The sequence below is a fragment of the Podarcis filfolensis genome (genome assembly GCF_964270895.1).
Source record: "Podarcis filfolensis genome assembly, chromosome: 4".
In the NCBI taxonomy this organism is placed as follows: domain Eukaryota; kingdom Metazoa; phylum Chordata; class Lepidosauria; order Squamata; family Lacertidae; genus Podarcis; species Podarcis filfolensis.
Genome location: NC_139607.1, coordinates 27,421,778 through 27,442,696, shown reverse-complemented (window position 1 = coordinate 27,442,696; position 20,919 = coordinate 27,421,778). Strand labels below are relative to the sequence as shown.

General features: G+C 42.7%; 1 protein-coding gene across 18 annotated transcripts in view; it reads right to left on the bottom strand.

Moving 5' to 3' along the window:
* The window catches only part of SEPTIN10 (septin 10), a 53,087-nt gene that overhangs the window by 12,972 nt on the left and 19,196 nt on the right, over nt 1-20,919 (bottom strand). For 6 of the 18 annotated variants that reach the window (XM_083610812.1, XM_083610813.1, XM_083610810.1 and 3 more), the window contains exons 6-11: nt 20,504-20,665; nt 19,535-19,631; nt 19,278-19,446; nt 14,602-14,734; nt 12,904-13,094; nt 10,118-11,424 (exon numbers count right to left, since the gene is read on the bottom strand). In XM_083610812.1, coding sequence (XP_083466938.1) covers nt 11,409-11,424; nt 12,904-13,094; nt 14,602-14,734; nt 19,278-19,446; nt 19,535-19,631; nt 20,504-20,665 — 768 coding nt within the window. In that variant the 3' untranslated portion in view covers nt 10,118-11,408. Of the gene's footprint in view, nt 1-1,351; nt 1,539-3,853; nt 4,050-4,480; nt 4,593-5,307; nt 5,403-6,506; nt 6,764-7,100; nt 11,425-12,903; nt 13,095-14,601; nt 14,735-14,828; nt 15,409-18,514; nt 18,592-19,277; nt 19,447-19,534; nt 19,632-20,503; nt 20,666-20,919 lie in introns of those variants that run through there. The other 12 variants (XM_083610802.1, XM_083610803.1, XM_083610809.1 and 9 more) reach the window with 11 other exon arrangements.

The following is a 20,919-nucleotide window of genomic DNA, read 5'->3' as shown; positions in this document are numbered from 1 at the left end:
ATCATCCTAAACCAAAACAAGGGCACATCCACAGAAGTCCATACATTTTGGCTGGCCTTGCTAACCAAATCGGGAGTTGCCTCAACCCTGCCAAAAAATAACTGGGTGTTTTACTGACCTCACACAAAACTTTGGAGACAAGCACCTCTGAAGCTCAGCCCCATCAGCTGTTATCCCATTATCTCCCTGCCAAGCTCCAAACTGAGAAGGGCGATGTTGCACTGCTCTTCCAAGCTCCTCTCCAGGATGCTTGTGAATCTAAACCATCAACATCACCTCTCCGCACTAAGCAGTGCTCACTCACCAATGCATCCCCGTCCTTTCCAGCCCATACTAACTGGAGGAGTGGGATATGTTGTGTGGTGGGCGGCATGCACTGAGCACTGCCTAGCACTGACAGGTGTGAAGAAGAGGAAGAAGATCAAAAGGGCAAGTGATCTTCCATACAGTTTGGTGTTTTGCAGAGCACCTTTAAAACACAGCATCACATAAATGACCCTCTAACTTCTTCCTGAGCTTAGAGGGGACTCCATGCTGCTTCCTCGTTGCCTCCCCCCCCCCAATCTGTCCTCCCAGCTCTGTGACTGCTGTAACAGCCCATTCTTCTCTTCCCATTGCTTAAAGTGAGAAACAAGCAGTTGCTTCTACCGCCTCTCTCTCCAGTCTCTCAGTGTTGGGGTGCAAGCTTTACCCTGACCTGGAGCATAGGAAGTTGCCTTACATACTGAGTAAGACCCATGGGTCCATCTAGCTTAATGCTGCCTGCACTGGCTGGCAGTGGCTCTCCCAAGTTTGAGACAGGGAGCCTTGAAGGATTTTAATTTAGGGTCACCTCTCTGGAGATACGACATTAAGCAAATCTGGATATCTGATTGCAGCTCTTTCAACTATCAAGCAGATTGCAGTTATGTAAGGTTGTTGCCAATCAGTTGGACAATTTATCAGAAAACACCAGAAATAGTTTATAAGGAATAATTTATTATAAAGTTCCTAATACAGAAAAGAAAAGGGTAAAGGTAGTTGATATCAACTGCAATGCAGCAAAGTATGTTTTCTAACTACAGTGGTACCTCGGGTTAAGTACTTAATTTGTTCCGGAGGTCCGTTCTTAACCTGAAACTATTCTTAACCTGAAGCACCACTTTAGCTAATGGGACCTCCCGCTGCCACTGTGCCGCCGGAGCACAATTTCTGTTCTCACCCTGAAGCAAAGTTCTTAACCCGAGGTAATATTTATGGGTTAGCGGAGTCTGTAACCTGAAGGGTATGTAACCTGAAGCGTATGTAACTCGAGGTACCACTGTAGTTCTGAAGGGAAGACAAATGGCCCAACTTTGAATGGCTTATATACCTTTGAATTGCTTTTAGCAAGCAGCATTGTCAAAGCTGTCTAGCTCTCCCATTGGTCAAGCACAGATACCAGGCCCACACTGATAGTTAGTCCCTCTCCCACTGACAGCAAAATCCCAATCTCTGAGAATCAATTCAGACTGTCCCTGCTGACAGATAATCACTATCTGAGCCCACTCAGATAGTCAGAGATGCCATCTGTCCACCTAGACAGAAAAGTCCTTATATGACTCTTAAACTGTCAGCATCTCACTTGAATTCCACACACACACTCTCTCCTGATTGGCTGCTGGTTTCGCCAGCTCTCACTGGTTGCTGGGTCACCAGGAGGCAGACCCAGAGCCTGTCCATAACAGTCCTGACCCCAGCTGCCCAGCTCTCACACCTCCCCTCATCTCCCCCAGGGCCACAAGAACAGAGGAGACAGTAAGCCAGGGAAGAACATCAGAGCTGTTGCCTAAGTAATCAGCTAGCTGCACAAGGGCTACTTGGGAGGAGTGGGAAGAACACAGAAACAACTGCTTGGATCATGGTCTGAGAGGAGTCAGAAACAGCTTGAACCTTCAGCGTCAGTGTAAGTTGGTTGTCTGAGCTTCTTCACTGCTGAAGCCCCAGAACTCAGCCTAGCTCCAAGTTCCAGCTTTCCTGACCTGTGGAAATGGACACTCAGCACTAGACAATGATGGGTAGGGAAGCTGCCATTGTTGCCCAATATGCAGCACCACACAACCCCATTATATTCAGCTCAGGGTGGAAGAGAAGGGGTTGCACTGGAAGGATGTAGTTAGTTCACACACAACCAGTTCTTAGCACAAAGAAGTGCTGGGAAGGGGGGAAAGAGAGATGGTGCTGGGAACAGGTTAAATGAGAGTGAGGATACAGGAGCACATAGCTTGAGTTGGTGGGGACAGCTTGTCACGCTGGCCAGAGGGGAAAGGGCTTCACCAAATGGGAAACGGTGAGCAGATTTGTGAATGACTGACAATCCAGCACAAACCAATTGCTTTCAGATGCCCTTGGCCATAACTGTTTCAATGGCGCTTCAGTTCCACACATCACAGGACCTTCATTCCATTAACTTCATTTATTTATTTAAGGTATTTCTTCACGATCTTCCCTCAAAAGATTCCAGGGCAATGCACAAAAGTGTGAATAAAATTCACAAGACATAAAAATACAATTTAAAGCAAATAAAAGTAACAAAATACAACCGACAAAATTAAAATAAAATAAATGGAATCACTGGATCGCGCCAATTCATCCTAAGAAAATGGGCCAAATCCAAATAACTGTTCATCTAGCCTAAAGGCACTTTGTTTTTCTTCAAACAGCTGTTCCTATATGACAGGCAGCAGACTCCTTCCAGCTGCTCAGTCGGGGAGAAAGTCAAAGTTGCAGTGGGCATACGTAAGCCTTTGGGTAAGAATGAAGTAGGTATCTGGGTCCTAGACAATGTTATCAGAATTGGAGTCCTTTTCTAAAATATTCTGTCAATTTAGTGATAACTGAAATTGTTTTCCAGATCAGCACACATAAAGTGAAAGTCTTGCTGATAAGTCATAAATCTGGAAATGTTTACCTCATTTCTCTAAATAACTCTGGTTATGGGTGGGTGTGTTAACTATGTCAATAAATTTAAATAAAATGAAATCAATAAGCCTATCATAGAATCATAGAATCATAGAGTTGGAAGAGACCACAAGGGCCATCGAGTCCAACCCCCTGCCAAGCAGGAAACACCATCAGAGCACTCCTGACATATGGTTGTCAAGCCTCTGCTTAAAGACCTCCAAAGAAGGAGACTCCACCACACTCCTTGGCAGCAAATTCCACTGTCAAACAGCTCTTACTGTCAGGAAGTTCTTCCTAATGTTTAGGTGGAATCTTCTTTCTTGTAGTTTGGAACCATTGCTCCGTGTCCGCTTCTCTGGAGCAGCAGAAAACAACCTTTCTCCCTCCTCTATGTGACATCCTTTTATATATTTGAACATGGCTATCATATCACCCCTTAACCTCCTCTTCTCCAGGCTAAACATGCCCAGCTCCCTTAGCCGTTCCTCATAAGGCATCGTTTCCAGGCCTTTGACCATTTTGGTTGCCCTCCTCTGGACACGTTCCAGTTTGTCAGTGTCCTTCTTGAACTGTGGTGCCCAGAACTGGACACAGTACTCCAGGTGAGGTCTGACCAGAGCAGAATACAGTGGCACTATTACTTCCCTTGATCTACATGCTATACTCCTATTGATGCAGCCCAGAATTGCATTGGCTTTTTTAGCTGCTGCGTCACACTGTTGGCTCATGTCAAGTTTGTGGTCAACCAAGACTCCTAGATCCTTTTCACATGTACTGCTCTCAAGCCAGGTGTCACCCATCTTGTATTTGTGCCTCTCATTTTTTTTGCCCAAGTGCAAAAAAATACCACTACATGATGCAAATGTCAGATCCTAGATGGCATGTCACTTGGCAAATTAATATGACATTATTCAAGTGAGGAGATACTAACCTATCTTCTTTGTTTATCTGATCACCAAATCCAACTGTCTCTATTATGGTCAATTTCAATCGAACATTGCTTTCCCGGAGCTCATACGTCTCAGCTTTAAGTCGTACATTTGGCTGAAAGTGTGTTGACACACGGTAATCAAAACTGTTATTAAACAAACTATGAATCAAAGTTGATTTCCCAATTCCAGTCTCCCCTACAATTAAAGACAAATAAAAAATGTACATACATGCCACACAAATTTCACCATAACACAATGAGGGTAATTGAATTTTTTCACATTCCCCAGGGGGTGGGGGATGGAATGCAAAATGGCATTTACTGTAACTAAGGAATTAGTTCAGAGAGGCCATTGTCTCTTTTTTATTCCTTGATAGCAGTATCTGATCATTATGCCATGGGATTTCCTCAAAGGATGCATATCATATTTATTCTAATGCTATTTTTGCTGCAAACTTTTTGGGGCTTAGGGAAAACTTAACCCCACTTAAGTAATTCTGTTTATCTGAACTAGTACAATACCAATGGAAAAGGGCAATACCTTTGTCATTTTTCTCTCCTTCAGATTTTTCAGTAGTAATGAGTTTTAAAATAAAATAACTCACTACTAACAGCTGTTTTACTTACCAATGCAGAGAATGTTGAAGCAGAACCCCTGTTGGATATATTTATTAACCAACTGATCTGGTAAACTATCAAAGCCAACATGACCAGACAAGGATAAGGGTCGGGAACTCTGCTGTGGAAAGAATAATATAAACTGGAATACAAGGCTGCAGCACTATTACTACTATGTTGGCGCAAGTTGTTGCAAAGTCTAAATAAGTTAACACCCATCATCCCTGACCACTGGTCCTGCTAGCTAAGGATGATGGGAGTTGTAGTCCAAAAACAGCTGGAGATTCAAGTTTGCGAAACCCTGATCTAAAAGAAGGGTACAGTAATCAATGGCAATTTTTTAACTTTGTTCTGCTCAACAAATTGTACATCTGCTAAAAAGCACTGAAAGAAAAAAGCCTTTGATAGATTTTTTATTTTTTTTGTTACACAGTATAGTTAGAATTCTACAAACAAAACCAAATTGCAATTTAATTTTGGGTGAATTCACATTTTATTTGAATTTCTACTTTGCTGACCATAATTGTAATTCAAACAGTGCATGCCAAATTACGTTCTATCATTCTTTTTTATATCGAGAAGGTTTAAAAACATTTATTATACATTATCTAAAAAGGTAACAACATTTAACCATGTTGAACAGTTGCAGCAGGGCAGGGGGGAAGCATCTTGTGGCTCCTTACAAATTTACTATGGCATAAGCCATTGTGGACTGTAGTCTCTGAAAGCTCATGCCTTAATGAATTTATAAGTCTTCAGAATTCCCGCAAGACTCTTTGTTATTTCTGTAGTACTATAGCAATACAAAGAGAATACTCATTGATTACTTTACTCACACTCCTTGTTTCTTCTTTATTGACTGGTGGATAGGATGCTCTCATTCTCGTCTCAGACTTATACTTCTGGGGGGGAAAGTAGTTCAAATGATTTTCTAAAATAAAGAACAAATGGGGTGAGGGGGGAAAGGTAGGACTAAAATTTGACTAAATATTTTTTAAAAAAATTAATTAAAACAACTGGGTAAGGGAAAAGTGGTAGGACTAGATTAAATAAAATCATAATTGAACAATCATATGAAATTTATTTATTTGATTGATCAGACCTAATTTGTATATGAGTTAAAAATAAATACATTGAGGCATGTGGTATCCAACTAACATGTCCAATCAACAGTATGCGTCCTCTAAATGTATTCTAAATGTATTCTAAAAGTCCCCCCAACCCTTCGGAGCAGATGAGGGGCAAGCACAGGGAGAAAAGAGGAAGGAAAGTTCATTGTGGAAGCATAAATGTTTTTGCTGATAGGACGCATTTGTTGGGTGCTACCCATACGCAGGACTGGGTTTAGGTTTGATGATGCTCTAAGCTACTGAAGGTAATGGGGCCCTTTATATGTCCAGCTGTCCTTTGTCAACAACAAATTGTCACTGTTTTTTGTGTTGAATATATGCTATATGGTAATTTATGGACCTACTAGGTATCTAAAGCCATTTGCACATAACAAAATATGTATTTTATCAAAGTAATTGTGGAACTTATCTTAAATTTTGGAAATGTACATCCAGGTTTTTTTCCTCTTTAATTTTTTTGGGGGCCCCCAAGAGAGTGGGGCCCTAAGCTGTAGCGTGTTTAGCTTATACGTAAATCCGGCACTGCCCATATGCTGTTTTTAGGTGATACATATGCAGCATGTTATGTTGAAAGAAGCACTGTGGTTTGGGGAGCATGCATGCATGCAAGAAGGAGCTGTTAAGTGAGGAGAAAATGACACTTGCCATGTGCAGTGGGCATTTTTCAAACAAACCACACTTATCCCATTTGTTGGTCCCTATGAGACAACATCATCTGGCTAAGCAAAAGCGGATGTTTACAAATTCCTCCTCGCAGCTGCATCCAAGAAGGGAGGGAAAGTTCGCAAACTCGAGGCCCACTGTCTCTTGTTCTCATCAAGCAAAACCCTGTTTTTTGTTTTTATTAGCGTGGCATCCAAACACAAGTAAAGTAAGCCGGCATTTCCTCTTCAGCCAGAACCCACCTCTTTGCAACTAAATACAACATGAAATCGAAGCATTCACCTACTCCCAACTTCTTTTTTAAGTAGCCCACGGCAGTAACAAGCCTGTGAACATGCTCTCCATCTCATTAACCTCTGTATATGATTCATTTCAAAGCTTCACTAAGGGAAGCCCACAAAAATTTGCACAGCCACGATGATTTTTTTGCCTTGAAAAAGAATGGGGGGAAGAAGATGTCCCTCCCAGCCAACAGTTAGGTTAGTTCCCTTTCCCCAACTGTAAATTGAGTCTTCCCATTCTGTCTCTCCACAAAAAGTGTAACAGGGGCTCCCCCCTGAAAAAAATCATAGTTATGTGCCAGCTGTAATTCGCCCTCTGTGGCAATGCAGTTAGTGTCCCTGCTGAAGATCTGGCTTCTGTTTACTGTGATAGCACAAATAACAATTCATGAAGGCTGCTGGCTGCTCCAAACCTAAAAATTGCTGTCTGTGGTAAGGGGCCCGTGGACTAATTACAGCGCTATCTGTGCCACGGCCATCAGTTACGGGCTTAATGGCGCCACCGTTTCCGACAGGCCTGCTGTTTGTCGCAAGGCCTCAGGCTTCTCGGCCTACCTTGGTTCAGCTTGCTTAGGCCTAGCTCCTCAGCCAAGGCCTTGTCTCAGCCTGGGCTCTGAGATGTTGCCTCCTAAAGTGGCTGCGTTGAAGTGAACCTTCCAGAAGTCTAGTCATGTGATAGGAGTTTACTTCACATTGTTGTTTTTTATCACCAGGATAGGAGAAGGGCAAAACTAACGCTGGCAAGGCTGCAAGAATCCTGGGAACTGGAGTGCAAGACAACAGAGGCCTGCTCTTAAAACCGAAAGGAGATTTGCAGCAGGGGCAGACTTTCTGGTCTCGAGTTTCAGGGGTGCCTTGTGCGACGCCAAAATTTGGGGTCCCCACCACCTCACCCCACCTCTCTTGCTGCATTCAAAGTAATAGTTGCTGCACCCCAAGGCTTCGTGCCCAGTGTGACTGAACCCTTCCCTAAATCCGCCCCAGGATTGCAGAAGGAATATTTTGCCTGCAGAAATTGCTTGAAGGAGAGGTGGCTGCAATTGGCCAAGGAAAGAGAGAGAACTAACTGCACTACAGTGGTACCTCGGGTTACATATGCTTCAGGTTACATACGCTTCAGGTTACACACTTCGCTACCCCAGAAATAGTGCTTCAGGTTAAGAACTTTGCTTCAGGATAAGAACAGAAATCGTGCTCCGGCGGTGCGGCAGCAGCAGGAGGCCCCATTAGCTAAAGTGGTGCTTCGGGTTAAGAACAGTTTCAGGTTAAGAATGGACCTCCGGAACGAATTAAGTACTTAACCAAAAGAAAGGAGGGGAGTGGGACATGGAAAGTCCTATTTGTGAGAGTCCCCCAGAGGCATTTGGCTGAAAACAATGCTGGGTTCAACAGATCTTGGTCATATCCAGGAAGGTGATTCTCACATACAGTGGTACCTCAGGTTAAGTACTTAAATTCGTTCCGGAGGTCTGTTCTGAACCTGAAACTGTTCTTAACCTGAAGCATCACTTTAGCTAATGGGGCCTCCAGCTGCTGCTGTGCCGCCGGAGCCCGATTTCTGTTCTCATCCTGAAGCAAAGTTCTTAACCTGAAGTACTATTTCTGGGTTAGTGGAGTCTGTAACCTGAAGCGTATGTAACCTGAGGTACCACTGTATTAAAAATAAAGCTCAGTCTTCATGTGGGTGACTCTAGGACACTGGGTCAGGGACCCTTCTGCAAAAATAGTAACAGGTCTTCAATCTGGGGACGCGGGTGGCGCTGTGGGTAAAACCTCACTGCCTAGGACTTGCTGATCGTAAGGTCGGCGGTTCGAATCCCCGCGGCGGGGTGAGCTCCCATCGTTCGGTCCCAGCTCCTGCCCACCTAGCAGTTCGAAAGCACCCCTAAGTGCAAGTAGATAAATAGGTACCGCTTTATAGCGGGAAGGTAAACAGCGTTTCCATGTGCGGCGCTGGTGCTGGCTCGCCAGCTGCAGCTTCGTCACGCTGGCCACGTGACCCGGAAGTGTCTTCGGACGGCGCCGGCTCCCGGCCTCTTAAGCGAGATGAGCGTGCAACCCTAGAGTCGGACACAACTGGCCTGTACGGGCAGGGGTACCTTTACATTTACCTTCAATCTGTGACCCCAGACCACTTGATTCAGTGCTTTTTTTAATATGGTAATTTGTATGTTTCTTAATACTTACAATGGATTGGTGTGTTTTTAAGCTGTTTATCTTTATAATTCACTGGAATAAAGGTGGGGCATAAAGAAATAATATTGATAATAAAAAAGTAATATCCAACAAGAACGGTGTGGTTGGATTATCACTTGCAACAAATCAAAGGTCAGATGAAACGGCATCGAGTTTCATGTTACTCTCTCGCCACTGCTGTTAGCACCTACTTGCTCTCTTGAAAATGTGATTTTCAAATTCACTCAAAGTTTTTGCCAGATTACTAGGCAGTAAAAAAAAAGTATGATCTATAAATAGATCAGAAGAGACCCAGCAGGATGGGTTAAAATAGAGACAGTGTTGCTCTGAGAATGATTTCTCTAGTTTCTTATCACATCACCAGAATAACATGACCCAGATGAAGGTATTTTTTAATTATTATTTTAGCTCAGGAGCAAGGTACATGGAAAATGTTGCCTAGCAACCCATCTATTCCAAATTGGAGAAGAAAGGATCCTCCATTACTTCGTTGTGACGGATTCAGAGTAATTCAGATTCAGAATAACAGAATATTTTTATCCATCTCCTATAATATCTTCTCCCATTCTTTCACACTCAACTCCCTGCCCACAACAGCCAGTTTCTTTCACCCCTCCCCTCATTGGTTCTGTTGCCTTCATGTCTTCTTCCTAGAAATTGCATTTCTGTTGACTGATACAATAGTTCAACAACATGAGATTTGAAATCTAGGCTATGTGCACATTAGCACCTTCAAACATGAGGTAGCCCCCCCCATGCCTCAAGTCACTTTTAACATTACCGTACACATCTGAGAAGGGGCAGGTATGTATCCATTCAATGCACATTACCTTATTTTGTTTTTCCCAGCCAACCTCCTATTTTCAAGTTTTCAAATTATTAAGTTTTCAAATTAGATGGAAGCTGGTATGTCCCACAGAGAAATTTACGGTCTGCAAATAAAAACATCCTGAAGATCCCAGGCCACAGAGAGGTTAGGCTGGCCTCAACTAGAGCCAGGGCTTTCTCGGCCGCGGCTCCAATCTGGTGGAACGCTCTGTCACAAGAGACTAGGGCCCTGCGGGACCTGACATCTTTCTGCAGGGCCTGCAAGACAGAGCTGTTCCACCAGGCCTTTGGTCAGGGCGCAGCCTGACCCCCTCCTCTGGCAATCTGCACAGAATTTTGCTTAATGGTTGCCATCAATTTGATTTTAATTTGATTTTAATTAATTTTATAATGAATGTTTTTAGAATGTTGGATTATTTTGATTGTTGTTAGCCGCCCTGAGCCCAGCTTCGGCTGGGGAGGGCGGGATATAAATAAAATTTATTATTATTATTATTATTGAGGACCATACAGCAGTATTTCTCAAGAAAATAAGGGATTCGTGTAGATTATGGATAACATTGTGTGTTTATTTCCCAAGTTATGCATTTATATATACATGTTTTTTAAGTCCTGCAGAAATCTACGAGGATTGCGGATACAGCTGCTTTTGCTTATTAGTAAAAAGGAACCGTACAAAGGTTAAAAACCTATCGGCTGCCATAAGTTGTACAAGAACTTTAAAATTAAGTTAAGATTACATTTAGAGTACAATATTCTACACGGTTACTCAGTACTTCCTTAGCCTCGAGTTAGGCTGCAATTGTAAACACAAATGATGGGGAACCTGTGGCCCTCCAGATGTTGCTGGACTACAGTGTCAATTATCCCTGGCCACGTGGCCATGCTATCTGAGGGCGACAGGAGTTGGAGTCCAACAATACCTGGAAGTCACAGGTCCTCCATCCCTCCTCTATGCACTTACTTGGAGTCAGCCGCCCCGTTGCCCATGCTGAACACAAGAGAACCTGCTTCTGGTTGATCATGCACAGGACTGCAGAGTTCAAAGAAGGATTTTGCAGCCAGCTGTGCAAATTTCGTTAGCAAAGTGCTAAACTGAAGGAAGACCTCTCTCCAAGGCACTTGATCTATCATCTTACAAACTCAATTTGTCAGGGTTCTCATGAACCAAACCAGGTTTTATTTCTTTTGGGAAATTTCTAGTTTCCACTCGATTGGCGGCACGTAACATAAGCTGAAGAACAGCAAAGCCTGTTCAAGTGGAAGGTATGTCTATAAACCAAGCTGGTTCTCAAAATATATTTGGGAATGAAGCTTAATGCTTGCACGGATACTTCATGAATAATTCAAAAGCTTATCATGATCACAGACCTAGAAAGGACATTTGTAAGTCCGTTTTGAGGAAAGGAAGTGGTTATTTAAACAGGTTTACATACTTTATTCAGCTGAATAAATGCATTCAATTGTGTATAGCTAAAACAGGATAAAAGGCACCAGTTCTTTAAAACATATGCAATATATATTCACTTCTGTACTACAGTGCTCATAACTCAAATGAAAACTGTTTTATGGCACAGTGATCTTTGGTGTGTGCAACTTGGCCATGGGTATATAGTTTAAGTGCATATCAATGGCGGCTTAAAAGAAACATCCTTTTAAATATATTAATGCAACAGCAACCCTACAGTACATTATGCAAAACTGATTATACATTTTAATATACTTTTCCATTGATTAAGCAGTGATCAGTTTTCAAGTTCGCTTGCATTAAAAAAGGGGGAGGGTGATCGACGTTTCATCATAGGGAACTGTGAAGAATTTCTCCTTGTATCTTCAGTTTCACATAAAGCCAGAGCTGAAACAGAAAGAGGCGTATCAGATGTGCCTTTATCCGCAGAGAGAGATGACTATTTACAGTATTAAAGCTTCCATCTTCAATGTGTTCATTTACTTTGATAAGTCCCGACTAGACAAAACTTGAACCGACTTAAATGTAGAGAAATATCACATGGTATAGCCTTCAATTTCCCTTTTGTTTTCTACAACTCTGTTAGCTGTTATGTTGAAAGTGTGAAATATAAATCATGTAAAACAGGCATAGGCAAACTCGGCCCTCCAGATGTTTTTGGGACTACTATTCCCATCATCTCTGACCACTGGTCCTGTTAGCTAGGGATGATGGGAGCTGTAGTCCCAAAACATCTAGAGGGCCGAGTTTGCCTATGCCTGATATGAAATAAGTCTGGTGAATCTGACATTCTTGAAAAATTCTTGCTATGTTAGTATCAAAACTATGTTGCTCAGCTGACAGTACTCTTCTGCCAGCAGAATGGAGAACAAAAGCCATTTTAAGCAAATCTTCCTCCCCCTAGCAGCCCCACTCATGCCCCAAATCTTCCCCAGAGAGTAGGTAGACCTCCAGAGAAGATTTGGGAGGTACGCTAGGGCAGTGGTGGAGGGCAGAGAGAAGGGAAGTCCCACTGCACAAGCCGAGTTCCATTGCAGAAGTGGGCAGACATCATTGGATGACTCCCTACTTTCACTACTGAGAAGATAGGAAATGTTCTCATTGAACGATTTCATAATTTAAAAGTGCACATTTCTATTGTGAAAACCATTAATAAAATTTTGCTTTACATGCAGTGATTCCTTGCAGCAGTTGAGATTTTGGGCAGAACAGTGGCTAATATTCAGCATTAGGAATACTCAGAGCAGACCCACAGAAATCACTGGGCTAAAAATAAGTTGCCTGTTGATTTCAATGAGTCTACTCAGAGCATGTTGGATACCACCCAGTGAGTGCAACAGCTGCCCATACACAATACAGATTTAGATTGTTGACTGTTCCATAACAGCTTCTGCCACGACCACCAAACTACAAAAGCTGTTGGGAATTTCAATAGCATTCTCTGGAATGAAAAACTCAAGTATTAAGCACATTGTGACCATGCGAATCTGTTTTCAATGACTTACAAAACTAACATACCCTAACCATACAACATTTGCAAACTACTTCCAAGCTCTAGTCACGGTGTTCTTTCCCTTTCTAATTTCTCTCTCTCTCTCTCGCTTCCTGTATATTCACAACTTCCTGATCTCCGATATCAAAACACAGCAGCTCAAGCCGAAAATCTTGTTCCCTTTGGTGGGGAGGGGGACATAAAAAGAAGAATTTTCATAAAAGTGCCTGATGATATTCAATAAGAAAACCTCAAACAACTTGCAACAAAATTTACTTATTTTTCATGGCTGGATAATTTATAGTACTTAGAATTTTCATCTGAATTGGACAGTTTGCCCTAAATCCTAAGATCCTCTGAAACTGATTACTTACTTTTTCCGATCCTTGTCTTTTTTTAAACCAACTGTGGGGGTGGGGGGCAGCGCCCTCCCTTGGAGTATGTCTGAAGCGGCTTTTCTCTTACTGAATGCACTCATTTCATCTTCCAGCAGCTTTCTTTTCTCCTCTACTTTCATCCTCTCTTCTTGATGAAGCCGTTTTAAATGCTCAAACTTCACTTGTAGCTGAAGTAGAGCAAAAAAAAATGTCATTTCGGCCACAAGGTGGCACTTAAGCATTCCATCCTCAGTAATCACACAACAGAACACAGAGGCTGGTTTCCTAAGAGTCAGAGTTTTGAGCTTCGTGTTCCTATTTTATTGACATTACGCCCACCTGCACTTACAGTAGAATCCTAACCCTTTCTGAATTTGGTATGGCTTACTCCAAGGTGATTAGGGTTAGGAATGCAACCTAGAGCCGTTTACAAGATCAATGCCTTAGATTTAAATCCTTTTTAAGGACAAATGCGGAAAAGAGTACATGAAGTAAACTTTTCAAAAGGGAGCACCAGCCTTTAGGATTATTCCATATTCGGCTTTCCTTTTCTTGGTAAATGGAGAACAGGTCAAAATCTCAGAAGAAGAAGTAGAAGGAGGAGGAGGAGGAGGAGTTTATGAGGTATTTTTAATAAAATTCGCCAAAATCTAAACTTCAGACATGGGTTGCCATACGTCCAGATTTTCCCAGACATTTCAGCGATTTCCACCCGGACACAGTTTCCTGGCTATTTCCGAGAAATTATGGATGTATGGCAATCCTAGATTTCTACCTCGATCAGTCCCATCTCTCAATATGCATATGATACTGAGAGAAACTATGGCTTTGGGTCAACAGTGTATTCCCAGCTTAAAGGGACTGACCGCTCTTAATCCTGTTAAAGTCAACTTTGAGGCCACTGAGCCATTATAAATTGCTGGCTTATACTGTATCGTTGAACCCTCTTTAAAGTCAACAGGGAGTTGCCATCTTAGATATACACAAACGCTTAATTTAGTGGCTTCTCCTGTTCCAATCAGCTGGGAAGCAAAACATGACCATCCACAGATATGCTAGTGGTTTCTGCATAATCAGAGGACTTACTGTATATAAAAATTACCATATCTGTAAACCAAAGAAACTTTTTTTTGGGGGGGGGGAGTCAACCAAGCCTCGGCCAGAGCTCAGAACATAACCAAAGACCCTCGTTTTCTCCAGCTGTTTCCCAATTCTGCCTCTACAGGGGCAAAAGTGCATAACTCTTCCAAGAAACCTTTTGCTGAAGTTCCCAATTGGCTCTCACTGCATGCAGAAGGAAGAGGAGGAAGAACTCTGGGACCCAAGGTGAGGCATTGGAAAAGAAAGCGAGTGGAGGCATCATGTGCATACAAACACATGCACAGCACAATATTTTCTTCCCAAGTCCTACTGGTCCTGATCTAGTTCCAGCCATGATCAGGATGCAGAGAAGGCCCTTACATAAACGGGACAGAGCACATACAGCCAAAGCTATTCTTTTTTTGCTGCCAAAGAGACAAACCATAGTTCAGTGGAAAGAGCAAAGCTCCAGCTCGTGCATGCAATTCTCTTCAGTGCATTATTTTGCTGGAAGCTAGCCAGCCTATTCTGCTTCTTTCCTAAACACAGTATGTTATCTGTTCACACTACCACTGCAAACAGATCAAATTCAGAACAGTAGGCAGGCATTCTTACTTCTCGCTCAGCTTCTTTCAGCAGTGCTTCTTTCTCCTTGACCCTCTGGACAAACATCTGCCTCATCTCCTCTTCTTTCTGCTGTAATTCACCAAGGAATTCATGCCGCTTGGCTTCGTACGTCTCCTGTAGACTGAGGATCATAAAATGTAAGCAGTCTTTGTCACTTGTGAAAGGCAACAGCATGTAATTTTTACTGTATTCCACCAATTTTATGCATCCCCCCCCCATTTATCTCTTTACTATACTGTAGAAGAAGAAGAGTTTGGATTTGATATCCCGCTTTATCACTGCCCGAAGGAGTCTCAAAGCGGCTAACATTCTCCTTTCCCTTCCTCCCCCACAACAAACACTCTGTGAGGTGAGTGGGGCTGAGAGACTTCAGAGAAGTGTGACTGGCCCAAGGTCACCCAGCAGCTGCATGTGGAGGAGCGGAGACGTGAACCCGGTTCACCAGATTACGAGTCTACCGTTCTTAACCACACCACCACACTGGCTCTCTGTAATCCTTTCGAGTAACATATGCAAAGTCATTAGTTAATTTGATCTTAATCTTAATAGCAAGAATACAGACCAGTTCTTCACCAAGCAACGTTGCAGTTCTGAGCTCAATTAGAGGGAAAGGCAGCACAGGTTATTCAAGTTGTAACAAGGGTGGTAAACAGCCCTTCAGATTTGGCTTCAACAAAAAGATTCCGGAGCCTTTGAAAAGCTTCATCTGAGATGTTCTCTGACCCAGAACAGTTGTAGCAAGGTAATGCTCCCTTGTGACAATGACCTGCATTTCAGGAACTATGCAAGGTCAGTCTGCCATGTGCAAAATGAACAGAACAGACACTCACATTACCATAAATACAATGTGCACAGACTTAAAAGCATAGGTTGTGGGGATTGAGAAAGTTTTTCCGATTTCAGCTAATATCCTCTGTTCTTACAGTAGTTAGATTCAATCTCACTATTTAAAAGACGTTACCATTTTAGAACTTTCGCAACAACAAATTCAAGTCCATAAGGGGCTAAAAGGCCCACATGACCTAACAATTAAAATAAAAATTTAAAAGCATGAAGGATAAAAGCAAACAAATTATTCTACAGAGGACAGGTTGTGGACAGGTATCACCAACTAGCCTTCCAATAGCTGGAAATAAATACACAGCTGCTCACATCAAGGAAATCCTAATGCTATAATCCATGCAAAATTATGCAAATAGATTCCATTTCCAGAACTGCTTTATTTTTGCATAAATAAATGCTTATTTATGTCAAGGTTTTGTAGAATTTTTCTCTTATTGTGAGGTGTGAAGTCATTTCGTGTTGGGTTTTGAGTACTTAAATTGTTCCTTTTTTTATTTAAAGGCTCTTGTGCACAGGAGGGTCAAAAGTTTACAGGGAAGTTTTTCTTATGAGGATTAAGCAGCCCTGTTAAGCAGCTCATCCTAAGAACCTGGCGACTGAGCCAGGCTGTGGGAGTTGTTGCAGAGGTGTCAGTCTGCCTAGTTCTGCAAGTCTCCATAGGCTGGGTGAGCAGTTTGCCTGCCCCCCACCTTCTCCTCCAATCAGCGTGATCAGCAGAGCTACGAATGCAGAGGTGACCCCACTGCTCTGCTAAGTTGTGTCACTCCCCAGCCAGGATTTAAATTGCAGCCGAACACTCCTCTCCCAACTAGCTAAAAGATTGGTAGGGGAGTGAAAATACTGTAGATAAGTCAAGCGAGAAGACAGGGTAGCTGTTCAGCAGGCTGTGGCACCAGAAACTAGAAGAGGTGGATTTGAAGACCTACAACGGAGAAAGGGACTGAAACACTGAAAAAGCTCAAACACTGCAAAAGCGTTACAAGAGTGGAAAGGAGCGAAAACAGGAAAAGGTCTCAGAAGCTAAAGTGAGGGATGCAAACTATTGCAGTCCAGAACAGATGGGCTTGGCTGGATGTGTTCATCTCTGTTTATGTTATTTTTAAACTCTAACACACGTACCCCGCAATAAATAGTTTTCTCAAAAACTGTTTAACTTCTTGCCTTATTAAATTCTTAAATAACTATATAAATTGTTTCGGGGGAAATTGGTCGGAGACATTAACCCCATGTCTATGTGTCACACTACTATAACAGGTTGAGCCAACCGACATAAAGAATAAATACAACATACCAGTCAAACTGAGCAGTATCAATGTTTTAGGGCAGGTGTTGAGAAATTCAGGGGGCCTGCAGTTCAGAGGTTCACCCAATGTCTCCATTTGTGCCATCCTTCAGTCCTTATTTTGAGGCAAAAGAATGTGGGACATTGCCTACAACGCACTGTGACCAGTGGGTTGAAATGTCTGAAGTCTGGTGCCTCACCATAGTATGTTATTGTGGCCAAAATGCATGTCAGCTCTAAAAATGTATCAGGATGTGACATGCAGCGATATTATGAATAGAATGCAGGGCAATAAAGGAATCATGGCGAAGTGGACAAAGCCCCCTGCATGAGAGGCTGTGGGATTTCATTCTTAAGCCTAGACCCTAAACTTGGAGGTAAGCCTGTATGATAGAAAGGGAACTTAATTCTGGGGGGGGGGGGTAGTTAGGCTAGAAGTGCTAAGTCGTAAGTTCACAAGGGCACTGAGCCTCTGCATGATTTTTCAAAAACAAAGTCAGCCTAATGGTGCATATAGAATACACACAGAATGTCATTTTCTCATTGTTTGCCTGGCTTTCCAATTCTTCTCTTCTTCACATGCCAGGTCTGGAATCTCTCTTTTCTCTCTCTCTCTCTCTCTCTCTCTCTCTCTCTCTCTCTCTCTCTGGAAACTTCCTCTTAGGATGCTGGAAGTGTCCTTCCTTCCTTGCACAAGGACAGCTTGATATTCTTGCAGCTGTTCTCGCTACAAAGTCACTTTCCAGTAAAAGAGACTACTCTGAATCAGAATAAAACTTGCTGATCTTACGGCTGAAAGCCGATTCCAGTATCACTCTAATAATGAAAACAGCCAGAGGTCTTCCAATTATCCCACTCCTGGCATCTATTAAGGAGCAAAGGTGCCTTTGAATTTAGAATTTTGTAAAAAGAAAAACAAAAAAAGTAAAGAGGAACCCAGTTATTGAGATGCCACTGGTTTTTGTTTTCACCAGGAGCAAGGGACCCCGGCCCTCCAGATGCTGTTAGACAACTAACTCCCATCAGCCCAGCCAACATGGCCAATTGTCAGCGATGCTGGTAGTATAGTGCAGCTAAACATCTGGAGGGCCACAGGTTCCACATTCCTGCTTTACACCCTGACTAGTTCAGCATTTCCACCTTGAATATGATTCACTCCAAAGTCTTAAGTATTGCTGAAGACTGTACAAATTGCCCGGGAATTTGGGATCCCTCCCTAGAGATTATGTCTGAAGAGAAGTATGGAATACCATATTGTCAGCAGTGGTCTGAGTCTTGGCAATCCTGCCATAGTCTGATCCTTAAATAGATAAGCTGATGCTTATCTATTTTTTTTGCTCCCCACTGAATTGCACAAAATCAATTGGCATTTCCAGTCAGTGCAATACTGTAACATATGGAAAGGGCCTATTTTGGTTTATCACAGAAACCCAGTCAGTACCTACAGAGTAAATATCAAGGACTTAGCTACACAGCTGCAAATAAAGCGTTTTAAGTGTGTTGTAAAGTGCAATATACAAATGTGACACTAGATGGTGATGGTGAGCTATGGCAAATTCAGTGTATTTTTTCCGTGTATTTTGCGTATGTGTGCGCAGATTCCACCCAAGTCACTTCTGGTGCCAGTGAATTCCAATCCACTCGGCTACTGCTTAAACTTTTTCTGCGCAGGCATCAACAGCACAACTTTAGGTGTTTAGGTGTTAGTAACAGGAGAGGAAGGACAGTAGGAATGAAACACAAAGAAGAAAGTTTATAGAGAAAGTTTTTACTTACATTAGTCGGAAAGACAAAAGGAAAGGAAAAGAAGATAGTGCACATGAAGGAAGAACTGGCACTGGCAAAAAGGAATTCTGAAAGAAATTAGAAAATGTCTTAGGTTTACCTTCCTGCCTGAGAATACAATTACCTTGGACCACTTCAAGCCTATACTCTCTCCACACAGTTACCTTTCAATTTCTTTGTTCTCAGAGAGGAAAAGGACCACTTCAGTAGAGGATAATGCAAGGACTCGCCATTCTTCAAGCCACTCTCAACTAAAATAGCACCATTTCCACTTCTGTCTGCATCATGCTCAGTTCAGAAGCAGTAGCGCCAATATTGCTGCAGGACCACGGAAGGCAACCGTGTGCCCTCTGATACAACCTCCAGCATCAGTGCTGCGCTCCTGAGCCAGCTGGATGACTGTCATAATCTGAACAGAGCACCATTCAGCACAGCAACAGAGTTCCTTGGGCTATAATCCACAACTGCACCTGACAGCCAGATTTCCCCTGCTGATTTGCTTTGCAGTTTTAGCACTAATGCAACTCTTGCTGCCACCACGGTATATTTCATACTGCCTAATTACCACTGAACTAGGGACAGCCCCAACAGCATTCAGAATGATGACTATCTAAGTGCTTTAAGTAAAAGAATAAGAGATTCATTTAGTTTTTTGCAATATTTTTCCTGCTGCTACAAGTAAGGGGCCATACAAGAGAGGAGGGTAAATAAACGTTTTAATTGTTGAAAACATGGGGAAGGCTCACTCACTTACCTGACGGGTTTGTTTTCTTGATCGGTGTCTCGGAAGCCCATCTCCTCCAATTTGCACCGCCGGTACAGTTCGTAGTGGCGCATGTGAGTCTGCTCTCTCAAGTCTTCCATATTTGTACAAATCAGCATTTCCCGAAGTTTCACAAAATCACAATGGTTCTCATTTTCCACTAATGAAACGAAATAAGATATTACTTGCGTACCTTTCACATTTACTATGCAAAACAGTACTTACACAAGGACTTTCTATTTCAGTACCTTGCACTATGCCCCAGGGATACTGGCGAGCTTTTACTATTTTGTTTCCAATTTTGACTTCTTCTGTACTCCCCACTACGGCAAATGGCAGGTGTCCCTGTGAAACAGAGTAAATAAAGGTGCATTGCTATCAGCTCAATAAATATATTAAAAAGTACAATATAAACAATAACATACCGTATTTTTCGCCCCATAGGACGCACTTTTTCCCCTCCAAAATGAAGGGGAAATGTGCTTGCGTCCTATGGGGCGAATGCAGGCTTTCGCTGAACCCTGGAGAGCGAGAGGGGTCGGTGCGCACCGACCCCTCTTGCTCTCCAGGCTTCGCGCAGATCTACGCAAGCCGTGGGAGTCCGCGCCGGGCTTCCGCGGCTTGCGGAGAGTTGCCTGCATGCCGAAGGCTGGGCGCGCTGAGCTCAGTGCGCCCAGACTTGGCGCAGCTCTCTCCAAGGCGCGGGAGCCCTGCGCTGGGCTCCCGCGGCTTGCGGAGAGTTGCCTGTTCTGGGGGCTGGGGAAGCTCGGGTCTCCCCCGCCCCAGCCCCGTGCCTGGGGGGGAAATAATTTTTTCCCCTTTATTTCCCCCCAAAAAAACTAGGTGCGCCTTATGGGACGGTGCGTCCTATAGGGCGAAAAATATGGTATATCCTAATTACATGAAAGATAACTGCACCATTTAAGAACATGGAAGTGTCTCTGTGAAATATAGAAATAGTTCAGAATTTAAGAAGACAGTAAATACCATTGGGGGGGAAACAGGGGGATTTTTTAACATTCCTGCCCTAGTCTCAAAATGCCAGTCTTTGCAACCAGTATAGTGCCATGTCCCACTCAAAAGAATTTTCCTTAGGGTCCATTTTGTTATCACTATCCCTTGTCTGAGTGAGATGTATCCACTATAGATATCATGGCAAACAATTGTCAGTACAGATTTGTTTGAATATGTTGTTGTGGGGTCAGTGAAGTACTTACATTCATGCTGGCATTGATTTTGGCAATGCTCTCATCATCTGTTGGAAACTGGTAGATCTGGACTCCATTACTGACCAGCTCACTCATGATTTTGATCTTAAATTTCTGCAGTTCAGATTTAGAAATTGTATCTGCTTTGGCTATAAGTGGAATAATGTTCACCTATTTAAAGAAGTAAGAAGTATGTGGTTGTGATATACGTTCTTGTCAAATTCCTGCATGTAATTTCTTAGACACAAATTATCATAATCACTGAATAGGCTCTTACAACAAGATACTCGGTTACTGACTCAACCAAGTAGCCTCTTCATTACTACAAGCTGCTTCAGAGAAAACTCAAGCAAAGAACTTATAGTTTTCATTTATCTGTAGTGTCATTTGGACCTTGATCCACATTAACTAAAACCATACATTCA